The 12,236-nt window shown below is 44.6% G+C and overlaps 1 protein-coding gene across 2 annotated transcripts in view; it reads right to left on the minus strand.

Annotated features, from left to right (window-relative positions):
* The window catches only part of eml3 (EMAP like 3), a 17,204-nt gene continuing 4,968 nt past the window's right edge, over positions 1 to 12,236 (minus strand). For both annotated transcript variants that reach the window (XM_088292787.1, XM_088292789.1), the window contains 20 exons: positions 11,382 to 11,492; positions 11,273 to 11,301; positions 10,581 to 10,616; positions 9,589 to 9,709; positions 9,367 to 9,516; positions 9,195 to 9,264; positions 8,388 to 8,498; positions 8,111 to 8,206; positions 6,725 to 6,859; positions 6,323 to 6,461; positions 5,442 to 5,593; positions 5,188 to 5,313; positions 4,190 to 4,321; positions 4,062 to 4,129; positions 3,904 to 3,992; positions 3,732 to 3,829; positions 3,506 to 3,593; positions 3,184 to 3,282; positions 2,014 to 2,144; positions 1 to 1,727 (listed from right to left, as the gene is read on the minus strand). In XM_088292787.1, coding sequence (XP_088148913.1) covers positions 1,557 to 1,727; positions 2,014 to 2,144; positions 3,184 to 3,282; positions 3,506 to 3,593; positions 3,732 to 3,829; positions 3,904 to 3,992; positions 4,062 to 4,129; positions 4,190 to 4,321; positions 5,188 to 5,313; positions 5,442 to 5,593; positions 6,323 to 6,461; positions 6,725 to 6,859; positions 8,111 to 8,206; positions 8,388 to 8,498; positions 9,195 to 9,264; positions 9,367 to 9,516; positions 9,589 to 9,709; positions 10,581 to 10,616; positions 11,273 to 11,301; positions 11,382 to 11,492 — 2,152 coding nt within the window. In that variant the 3' untranslated portion in view covers positions 1 to 1,556. The remainder of the gene's footprint in view (positions 1,728 to 2,013; positions 2,145 to 3,183; positions 3,283 to 3,505; positions 3,594 to 3,731; positions 3,830 to 3,903; positions 3,993 to 4,061; positions 4,130 to 4,189; positions 4,322 to 5,187; positions 5,314 to 5,441; positions 5,594 to 6,322; positions 6,462 to 6,724; positions 6,860 to 8,110; positions 8,207 to 8,387; positions 8,499 to 9,194; positions 9,265 to 9,366; positions 9,517 to 9,588; positions 9,710 to 10,580; positions 10,617 to 11,272; positions 11,302 to 11,381; positions 11,493 to 12,236) is intronic.

Genomic DNA, 12,236 nt, shown 5'->3' on the forward strand with positions numbered 1-12,236 from the left:
GAGGTGTAATTGGTCGGTTTGTTTTATTGGCATGCCGGCTTTTTTTTTTCAATGATACAATATAAAATATCGCTAAATATTTTGGGGACACTCAAAGCCATGTTTCACGCACCCAGCGGGCCCCCAGACCTCAGTTTGAGAGCCACTGGTTTAAAGCAGGCAGAGGAATGTTTCCAAATACCAATTCCAAGTACCTTGAATTACAAGTTTTTCGGAGTCAATATTTAAAAATTTTTTTTTAAACAAATCAACATGAGAAAAGACAAACATTATGATGTTTAAACACTCCTCATCCCACAAAAACCTATAACTCAGCCAATTTTCTCAATTTGGTAGTGTTGGAATTATTTTTTTTTAAATCAACATAAACTCAAGTTAGCAATCTGACTCCAATTTGTGACCTGACCCAACTCTCACTCATCCAACAATATGCGCGCTCGTTCTGCAATTGAAAGGTATCAGGAAGCCGGCATTTCACGCACGAGTGGATTTATTCCTAACACACAGATCTACTACATGCGCACTTGGGTCTCGGGTCCCTCTCAATACAACTCTGTACGCCTCTGTTGCCACCAGCAGACGTACTCTACATCCGAGTTTCCCAGTAACGATTGATACTATGCAATATGCAAATGGTAGAGCAACAAAGGCATCCTGGCATGATTCTATTGGCTACGTGTATCCTGCAGTTAACTTTAGATTGCTCTTATTGGTCTTTCTTCCCCTGCAGAATCACGTGGTGGCTCCTCCTGGTTGTGCTTGAGTCATCTCGTCTCCGCCCCCTCCTTGCGGTTCTCACCGTCTGTTCTAAAACATTCCATTCTTGCACCACATACCCTGTTCCGCTCCACCAGTCACACGCTCAGCACTTTACAGTCTCACACTTTCATACACAGGATGCAGCAACATCTAATGAACTACGTTAAGCTCAAACTCTTATATTCCTTTAGTAGTCAAACAAATACTAAAGTATAAATTATTGTAAAACAGTCAAATGTTGTGCCTGTAAATCACGCACTTATTTTTGTAAACATTAAGGGAGGGAAAAGGTTATTTTACAAATTCTATCTATTTTTTAAATAAATGATCGACTAAACGTTTATCTGATTTATATTGTGCCAAATATCGGAGAAAAAAATTGGTGTGGGCTTTTACTCACAAGGAGAACGGAGGAAACACTCATACTGATGTACGTGGATGACTTTCATCTTCATCGCACGATTCAGATTTGACAAAAGTGTGCTTACTCTTTCTGGAACAGATCAGTGACATTTCACGCCATTTCAATGGGAGGAAAATGATTTGCTGTACAAGCAAATTGGAGCTTAGTCACGAGCCAAATTCAATTTGTAAGTCAAGGTAGCACTGTAAACGGAGGCTATTTTCAGTGTCATACAGCACCAACAAAGATCAACGACAGTAAACAGCGGAATGTCGGAATGTCACAGCAACAGAATCACATTTTGCACCTGGAAGACAAACTCCAATGTCGTCCTGTAAAGTCTGTCACCTGTCCAGAGTTCATGGAGACATTTTTTTTTCTCGTTTGGCGCCATCTACTGGCTGGCGGGGGCGAGTTCCGGAGCGCTGGCGGCCACGCCCCGTACCACCCGCCACTGGAGGATGCACGTGTCTTTGCCGCCCATGGAGAGCAAGTGGGAGTCGCAGTGAGTGAAGCGCACGTTGGTGACGTGGCTGCCGTGGCCCTCGTACTTGTGGCTCGGCGCCTGGGGCCACAAAAAGACACAATCAATGAAAAACAAACACCAGCTAACGTACAGGAGGCTTTGTTGTGTTTTTTTTTAAACATCAAATGCAGCTCAAAACAAATCCAGTCATTTAGTGGCAGGTGAAAGAAAAATGGAAGGAAAATCCAAAGTGAAAGTAGCCCTGAAGTGAAGTTGGTCTCGCTGTCACGCACTTGTGAAAATTCCCAAAACAGGTTTTGCCTTGAATGTTTGGAGGCGTGGTCGGATAATATTCGCTTGAGCAAAACGGAGCGCGGCGCCGTACCTTGGGTTTGGGACACGGGTACTGGAAGAGATGGACTTTGCAGAAGTCGTCCGCCACTGCCACCACGCTCTCGCTGTGCGAGCGACACAGCGCGTTGATGTCCGTGCCATCCGAGCCCTCCAGCCACACGCCTGGTAGAAAAGCCCAACATACCAAAATCAGAGTTTTGAATTTTTTAGGTCAATGGTAGAATTAAACGCCGATAAACAATGAATTCAAAAATAGATATTACAGGTGCAAAGACAAAGCGCTAACTGATCGATTATCAAATCATCTTTTTCACTTTCAAATTGCTGAGACAGGCTCCAGCACGCCCGACGGCCGCCACCTTCATAAGGAGAAGCGCTTTGCATCATGAATGGATGAAGAAATGTTCCAATTTTCAGCTTCAAAAGAGGAAATATTGTCATATCTTCCACAATCGCCAAAACATATTTGCTGTTACTTTGGAATTCTCAACATTTTGACAATTTTCTGACCAAAACCCAGAAACCAAACTCTTTATTTTGTTTGTTTGTGCACTTTCTGCACTGTCAATTTGAAATCATGTCGTTTTTGAACAAAGGGCTGGAAATTAAAAAAAAAATCAGATTCATCAACGAAGCCACAAAATTATCGACAGATTAATTTATTAGTAAAATAATCATTACTTGCAGACTTAATATCAAACAAATCTTTTTGGGTCTCTTGACGCGCAAAACTTTGGCAGTTCACGACAAAGAGACGTTTTTGTTTGGCGTCTTTTTGACGCGTGCAATGTTTGAATGTCATTCTCTTCTTCGCGCCGCAAATACTGAAAATAGAATAAATGACATCCACTCCAAAAACATTTATTATGAGCCGAAGATGCCACAAGATGAGGGCAAAGTGTTATTTTTGCGTAAATGAAACTCCACAACTAACAATAACACAGTTCCTTTGACACCAAGCGACCACAAGATGGCAGTAAAGCACAATTCTGTCTAAATTAACCAAGCAAAGCACTTCTTCTCTTCAAGTGAAGCGCCTTAATTCACTTGGATATAGCTGCCAACAAACTAATAGCGGTACTTTTATTGCTTCGGCAACTGCCAAACCTTCCGAAATTGATTTCCACCATTTGAATGAATTGAAACGTCATGAATCGTCATGACCTTTTGGGTACGGGCCGGCGTTTTTTTGTTTCCTCACCCATGACGTGGAAACCCAGCACGCAGGTGTAGGAGGCCCACTCGCGGTCTTTGCTCTCAAAGCGATTCCTCAACAGTTTGCAGCCGGCAGCAACGTCCCCTGACACAACACAAGAGAGTGTTCGTTAACGCCACTCACGAAACTCCAAGTTGGCTTGAACAAGACGAAATTGTGAAGTTCAAAGCCGTCAGTCGGGATGAGTTGCCAACGAGCATTTCATTGTCCTGCCTGTCATGCTATGTTGTTAGCAGAGATCGCTCAACACTTGACTTGTAAAAACAAACAATACATTTTCCTGAAAATGAAATTCAAATCAACTTACAATAAAGAATTTCATAGTCGCCTGAATTGGACATAATGTACTTCCCATCTTTGGACCAATCCAAGTGAGTTATGAAACTGGAGTGGCCCTGAGAAGACAGATGGAAAAAAACAAGGACAGACAATACAACCAGCATGCTACTTTTGTCTCGGCCATTTTGAACCCGAGAAGTGTAGCAGGATCGGCATGAGATGTTTAGAAAAAAAAAAAGAGAGACGAGGCTCACGTTGCATCTCCCAAAACGAGTGTAGCGCCGTCCTTTGTCAGTCACGTTGTAGATGTAAATGAAGTTGTCATGAGAGCCCACAGCCAGACAGCTGCCGTCTGAAAAGGTGGATGAGCAGAATGCACCAGGAGGAGCCAAAGAAGCGCCCGGAGGCGCTCGTCGTGTTTCGTACCTGGAGAGTACCGCATGACGGAATGCTGCTCGTTCCCGTCCACCGACTCGGAGATGACCTCGGCGCTCAGCAGGTCCAGGACCACCCATCTGTTGCAAAGCCCAGATTGGCTTCCAGTTGCTATTTTCCAAGCATCGGCTAACCGCGCAACGCGTTACCTTCCTGTGCTGAGGCCGACCGAAACCACCGATCCATTCGGGCAGAAATCAGCGCACAAGCCGGACTCCTACCGAAAAACGGCGTGAAATTTCGGCGTGGCGAAAACATCCCGAGCGGTCGTCCGTACCTCCAGAGTGATGCTCCATTGCAGCGTGTGTTCCTCGGTGTTCCATAAGCACACCTGCCGGTCGTGGCCGCAGGACAGGAAGTTGTTGACGGACGGATGCGTGGCGAGCCCCCACATCTCGTCCACGTGACCCTGAGTGAGCGAAAGTCAAGACGCATTTTAGTTCAGCCGTGAAAAAGGCGAGACGTATATGAGCCCTGGAATTTTTAGGTGAGAGTTTGTATCCAATCAGAATTCCGCTAGCTCGTGTTGCCAGGCAGATTTCACGGTAGCAGTGCACTATTCGTCCACAATCGTGTGGGCGTCTCTTTTGTCATCGTCAATGGACTGTAAGATTTGCTCGACCGTTGCGATAACCAATCAGATCACGCCTTGGTTATCGCAAGGCCTTCTCGCTGGCCTCACGTTGACAGTAATGAACGCGTCTTGTGATTGGATACTCATCAACACACCACAAAGTCGTGACTGGCGACCGTTCAAAAAATCGAAAATATATTTTTGCGTTTTTTTAAACCATAATGGCCAAAGGAGGGAAAAGTGTGGATTTAATTGCAGATACGCTTGCCAGGCCATTTGCAAGACGGACTTTTCAAGAGAAGAGAAAGAGAAATCCCTTTATTGTCATTGTACTCAAGTGTGCAACGAGATTAGAGGGTCGTCCGACATTTGCACAGGCCAACTGCGTGTACACGTCACAAATCAATCAGGTATCAGTATTCCAATACCTTCCCTGACAAAAAATAAATAAATAAATAAATAGTGATGCTGTACGGTTATGTTTTTTTCCCCCTAATTCATGGCTGCCGTCTGCAGTTCGCTGATAATCTGTGGTGCACTTCCATGTCCCGTCCATAATGAAAGAAAAGAAGAATTCTCACAAGATCTCCACGATTCACCTCGATTTCGTAACGGCAAATTTCTCCAAATTTTCATGCCTGTTGTTTACTTCCAAAGTGCGACCATAGAGAAAGGGAAAGTCAAAAAGTTCCCGCACGTACTTGCACGATGGCCACAAAGCCGGTGGCGAACGTTCCCCTCAGGATGGCGTTTCTTGTCGTTCCCACTAACATTTCCTCTCCGTCAACGTCTGCGACGGTGCGCACCGCCCCGAAATTTTCGGGAATCTAGAAAAGACCACGAGACGGCTTACGGGGGACAACTTGAATTCCCAGAGATTGCGCTTCCTCAAGCAAGACGTTTGGACTTTGTCACGCCACTTTAGCGTCCGCACAAAGTTTCACTTGCGGTTCACCTCACACTCGTGCTCGGGAGCCAGGTCGGCGCTCCAGCGGATGATCTTGCGATCTTTGCTTCCTCCGCTGAGCAGCGCGCCTCCCTGCAGCGTGCACAAAGTAAACACGCTGCCCTCGTGCGCTCGCGTCTGTCGCATGATCTGGAAGGTCTCTGAAGGGAAAGCAAAACGTCAAAAACGCCGCGCAGTACTTGGAAAACATATCCAAGCGATCAAAAAGGCAACGCAAAAGGCTAGAAAACGCTCCGTGGGCTTCACGATGTGAAATTGTTCCACTTGAAATTGTTTGAAGACACTAAAAGCAACGAGATTGTTTCCATTTTCTCAAACTTCTTCACAGCTTCTCGGTTTAAGGCCGATGAGGTCGCCAGTTTTGGTTTTTCAGGTTTAGCGAGGCAATAACGCTGGCGGTCTGCTCGCAAACGTCGGCGGGAAAGTCAGACCTTCAAAATAAAAGCAAGCCGCGTCGCTCCAACTTGCAGACCACATTTTATTGTCTTGAGTTGTTTTTTGAATTGCAAAAAAGTCGTTCGATTGAATAAAGAAAACGAAAGCAAAGAGCTCCTTCCTCTCCAGCTTCCATCTTTCTTCAATCAAAGTCAAAATGTTCATTTCGCCACGCCATGGGGCATTTTGGGTTTATTGTAAATTGTTTTCAGCAAAATGTTTTTGATTTATTTGCAAAGTGTCGAGAGTGCAGATGAACGAGACCGATTACATTTACATTATTTCCCCAAGAGAAAAGAAAAAAGTTTCTGGAACAGCTTAATCAGGAAAATGGAGTTTTTGTTCTCAAGATGCATTGTGGGATACATTGAGGGCACGACAGAGAGCAGGGGGCTGAAAAAGTATCGCAGGCGGGTCGGAAACGTTTTCCCTACCTTTGGCTCCTTTGCCGAGAGTTCTGATATCTGCGGCCGATTTGCCCCAGGTCAGGATGTTCCCCTCCGAATCGCCCGTCAAAACGTCGCCAGTCAGGCTGAACACAAGGCACTGGATAAACTTGGGCTTCTTGTATTTCTGGAAGGAAAGCATAAAAAAAAAAAAAATTCACAGTCATGTCACGTTGGCAGAGGCTGAAAAAAAGGAAGTCAAAATTTGATTTAAAAAAAAAAAAAAAACGGATTTGGGATCTCTTTTCAAATGTAGGAAGTAATTGTCTGTAATTCGTTACGTCCTGCACGGCTTCTTTTGCGAGCTCCACTTCTCCATTTATCTCGTGAGCAAAGAAAATTTGGGGAAGCGAAAGCAACGTTCAGGATGTCGGCTCGAGGGAGTCTTACTCCGAAGATGCCTTGCTTCTTGGTGAACTGCCCCGCGTTCAAAGTCCAGAAGTAGACGTGAGATTTGCCGCAGGTGATGATGTTGCCGCTGTCGCTGGGGTGGAAGTCCACAGCCAACACCGTCTCGTTGGTGGTCTGGGGAGGGGGGAAAAACAAAAAAATCATTTACCACATTGCAACTCAGTAAAGTGGGAGGAGTCAGCCCAAATGACATCATCAAGCTACGTGTCGTCCTCTCGATTGTCGTTCATATTTTTTCAGTCATAATGGAGTACGTCACGATCAATTTAACCTCGTTAATCATACAATCACAAAATCAGAAATGGGCATTCCATCCCAAGGACGGAACATTCCGTCCGTCTCAGATGGACGCCCTTTTTGGGGACGGAAAACGCAGGACGAGAATTTTTTAAAACAGCGAGGGCGGAAGTTTGTTTTTGCTGGAATTATTTTTTTTCCTCTCATGCATGTTCAGCGTGTTTGCATGCGGGAGGGGAGTGACTTCAATTTGGTTTGAGCGGAAAAAGAGGCGGAGCTCTCATCTTTGTCCCAAAAAAGTTTCCAGGTTGCCAGTCAGTCTGGCGACCGACGGCGGGTGTTGGACGCTGAATTTTATTTTGGTTGCCACTTAAACAGTTGCAAACGATTCAAACCACTCACAAGATGCAAGGACGGAAGGACGACGCGGCAAAATAGGGTCAAGTGGTCATTTCTGTCGAAAATTAATTTCGTTTTTTAATGATTAGCATAGTTAGCATAGCAACTAGCATGTTTGCTATTTTTGAGCAAACATTAGCATTGGAAACCTGATGACTGAAATTAAATTAGCATTCAAACAAAATGTAACTTTATTTGATTATATTATTTTATTTAGAATTTATTCAGCTACAGTCTATCCTCAAAATGTTTTTTTAAGGGCCTGAGTGTTTAAAAGAGGGCTGTGCCAAGCGGCAAAATATATGACATAACAACAACAAAAAGTCTTTTTTGTAAAAGTAACAAAAAAAAAAAAAAGAATTATCCGTCCCTTGAACTGAAATGTCGGTCGGTGAACATATTTTCTTACACGAGTTCACGTGTATTGCCAACGAAAATTTGTCTAAACGATCCAAGCTGAGATCTCTGGCAGATGTTTTTCACCATGTAGCAGGATTGAAAGAAAATACACACACACAAAAAGCTCCATTCATGCAAGTGCAGTAAAGCGGCATATGGGCCATCCCGGAGCGGTGCCGAGGGGGGGGGGGGGGGGGGGGGGGTCTGTAATTATCCTGTTCCTCTTGGACAAGCTCGTATGTTTAGAAGTCAGCACTCCCACGTAGCACGTAGCTCGTAGCTCGCGGCTCGCGGTTAGCGGGAGCACTCTGGCATTTGGCGGTTCCTTACCTTGACCTCGCCGTGCTTGCTCCCTCTGGCGCAGTCCCAAACGGACAACATGTGCTCGTTGGAATCATCAATCACACACAGGAACACGCCAGAGTCCTGAAAACACACGTTTACGACGGGATGGCGCAAATATTCCAGTAATACAAGAAAATCTCGTGTTCAACTATTCGCTCAAAGTATGTCAGATCAGGTACGAGCTCGGCAAGAAATGGCTCGACTGCGGCTCGCCTTTCCCACATGCGATGGCATACATCATTTTGAATTTGGACAAACTCACCATGGTGGAAAAGGCAAGCGATCCCACTCCTCTCTGGAAAGTTCCGAATCCGATCTGCTGCAGGGTGACCAAAGTGGCAGAGTCCCAAATATGAACGCAAGGTTGCAGGGGCTGCCAAACAGACAAATAATCGTTCAAGATCATTACGGATATTGAATATGTGCATCAAAAGCGACGGGTGATTTTATTCACTTCATCAAACACTTTTGTTTTGTTTTTGTTTTTGAATGGCTGATTTTGTTGAATTTTGAGGCGTGGTGACGCGGGACAGCTCCAGCAGAATTAGGAACGCGTTGCCGTTTGGCAACACTTAAGACGGTTCAAGATAGTTAATGGAATCGTTTTCACACGATTTTCAACGCTCAAAATTGGGTTTTAAAATGTAAAAAACAAAAACAAATCACAGACAGCATGAGGACGGATCAATAATATTGATTCGGGAGCTCACATCAAACCGACCATATTTGGACATTCAAGTTTTCCAACAATAATATTAATCTTGGTAGCGAAAAACGATGTTGAGGTGAGTGGAGCAGCTTCCGTTGTGATTTGCCGCCATTTTGTGGCATCTTGAAGCAATCACGTTTTGGGAACGCAGCAAACTTAGTTTGTCCAAATCGACACTTAAAATCTACCACATTCTTCCAAGCCAATTTTCAATGTTGTACTTTTGATTGGAACCGAAATCTTTCAAAAAAATCCACTTATTTGTGTTGAAATCAAAACATTTTGTGACTTTTTCCATCGGTGCTCGCACATTAATCGGGCAAACCAAATGACACGCGACGGATGAATCAAAATCCGCACCTTGCCGTCTTTGTCCACGCCCGCCGTCTGGCCGGAGGCGATTCGCACTTTGTCAGGATGCAAAGCGAGACTGCGGGAAAAGCACAAATATTCACACGAATCGTTCAATTCCGTGTTGTGCGCTGATGGATGTGAAGATGGCTTTTCTGTTTTTTCTTTTCCCACCACCGACCATCGAACGCAGTCCGTGTGTCTGCGGTAGTGGCGCTGCGTGCGCTTGTTGACGTGGTAGAGGACGACCACGCAGGCGATGAAGTAGACGGCCTCGCCCGTCGGGAGGAAGTACAGGTTGGCCCGGCAGTCCCTCCCCCGGTAGCCGTAGCTGCGGCGCCAGCGTCAAGGAGGACGCGTCCAGTTGCTGCTTTGATGGCGGACCAATCGGGGCAAAGGATACACCCAGTCCAGTTCCAGTTTCTGGGAGGGCGGCTCCATCTTCAGGTCTTCATAATTTTGGATGTTGGAGGGGATGTACATGGTGATCGGCCGGCCGCGGATGAACATTTTGATGGACTGGCCTGGGGAAGGAAAAAAAAAAAAAAAGAAACCTCTCAGTCATGATTCCTCTCCAACTGACACTTTATGTCCAAACGTTGTCACATTTTTGCGGCAAATTGATTTGATTGTTTTGCACGTTGCTTTTAAATGCTTTTTGTTCCTTGAGTTTTATGTGGCTCCACTCAAATTCATTTTGTGTTTGCGGAATACGAGTTAAGCAAGAAAATGCGTCCGTTTTTAGCCATCGCTGGGGGCCATTTTGTCCCGACTGTCGGCTGAAAATGGCATCACGATTGCTCTGGAAACAACCAATCATGGCTCAGCTTGAGAAAACAGGTGAGCCGTGATTGGTCGTCATTTGTACCGAGCTGACGGGTTTCGCAGCTTAGCTCAAATTCCACAAACGTCAGAATGTCGTGTTTCGACGAGTGAAGGCACATCGGACAAATTATGGCAAAGATTTTTTGAGGGTGGACTTCTCCTTTAAATCGTTTGGAGGCACAACAGTTCCTATCCAAGATGGATAGTTTGGGACCTAACACGGACCCTTGGGGAATCTCGCGGGTGGGGTTCTATTGATTTGATTGGACATTGTTGAAGTGCACGTACTGCTATTTTGCTTTTTTGTTAGCTCAATAACTTTTCATCAATAAACTGGACATGTTTAATCACACATCACACAAATGCATTCATTGATAAACTATCGTTTAGAGTATCAAAAGATTTTTTTTAGAGCCACAAACATTGCAAATTGATATACAGTGTTGTCCAAAAAAAATCTTTCTCCATTTGGTCTTTGCATATTGCAGATTTTGCAAGTGGGCGGGACCAGATTCCCCCCCCCCCCAGAGAATAAATGCTTGCCATGATTTAAAACGTTCATCTACTTACCTTGAGTGTAAGTTCCTCTTCTGGAGCCGGGGGATCCTGTGGGTGAAAATTCACGGGGACATATTGAGGACATTTTAAATTGCTTCTTGACACGAGTCAGAACAAGATAAATCGAGAGAATCTTATGAGAATAAAGATGCATTTTTCCAATACAAAGTTTTAAGATTGCTGTGAAAATAAGCCGTGGAGAGCGTCAAGTTCCATTTCCAAGTGCAAGTGAATGTTTCCTCTACACTGTAGCAGAGGTGGGCTAAAAATAAAAACTTTAACTGTAACCTCCCATAAAAAGCTACTCGGAACCACAAACGTTGACGGCTTGGAATTCTCTCGATGACTCCTTCGCGACAAGCAAACCGAGCACAAATACTACTTGAGATTTTTGAGGGATTTTAGGAAATGTTTCACTTTCTGTACTTAACGCATTTACTGCCATTGACGGCTAAAGACGTCAACGATCCCTTTTTTTTTTTTTTACTCAGCGGGTAGCAAATGAGTTAAAAAGAACCAAAATATAAACGCAACAATTTTGTTGACGTCAGTCCAAGTGAGCACTCCTTCTTTGCCGAGATTATAGATCGGCCTCACGTGTGCCTCATCACACATGGCGACACTTTGTGCTTTCGGCTGCCCACATTCAAACGTCGACTTTGCGTTCGTGACAATTGCAAATTTTTGCGTGAGAGATGCATCACCTGCGCCGGCAACAATCTCCTTGGCACGACTGCAGAGAAAAGAAGACAAAACGGGATGAAGACAAGCGTCGGACAAAGCGGACAAGTGATGACGACGCGCGTGTCCGACTTCTCTAAGCTTGGCGAGCGTGTGAGGAGGGTGGCCGAGGAGGCCGCTTTTTTGTCCAGCCGCTTGACCTGCGTCTTCAGGTTGCCCAGTTTCTCGCTGTTTCTTCGAATCCTGCCAGAAAACAAAACGGCGCGTCACTTTTGACATCATGAACGTGTAAAAAATCTTTTTTCTCTGTCATTATGGGTCTGCTGTGCACTATTTGAAGGGATGAAAATAAAGTTAATCCTGCCAAGGTTTTTATATGACAACATCATTTGTTTTTGTCTTTGTCAATTAATATCGTACATTTGTGTTTCGGGTTCATTTTAGACGAATTGACTTTGGTTTTGCTGTTCATCCGTTGCGATAGAAGAAGGAAGGTTGTCGTTTGAGAATTGTCGGTTACTTTACTTTGTTACACAATACTTAGTGACCCGTTTTTTTTTTTTTTTTATTTGGTATTGGACAAATACTCCATATATATTGAAAAAAATCAAAAATAAAAGCTAAACTTCTTTGGCTTTTCCCTTCAGGGGTCGCCACAGCGAATCCGTTGCCTCCATCTAACCGTGTCCTCGGCATCGTCTGCCCTCACCCCAACCACTTTCATGTTCTCTCTAATGACATCCCAAAAACTCCTTTTTGGTCTTCCTCTCGACCTCTGGCCCGGCACTTGGAAAGTCAGCATCCTTCTGCCAATCTGCTCACTAAATCTTCTCGGGACATGTCCAAACCATCTCGGTCTGGCCTCTCGGACGTCCGAACAAGTGCCGTCCCTCTTATGGACTCATTCTTAATCCGATCCATCTTGGTCACTCAAGATACGGTTAATAAAAGGTAAACAAAAATGAAGAAAAACTAAAAAAAAAAACT

Source organism: Idiotropiscis lumnitzeri, chromosome 4, assembly GCF_059441095.1.
Source record: "Idiotropiscis lumnitzeri isolate Australia: NSW breed Sydney's pygmy pipehorse chromosome 4, RoL_Ilum_1.0, whole genome shotgun sequence".
Classification (NCBI taxonomy): Eukaryota; Metazoa; Chordata; class Actinopteri; order Syngnathiformes; family Syngnathidae; genus Idiotropiscis; species Idiotropiscis lumnitzeri.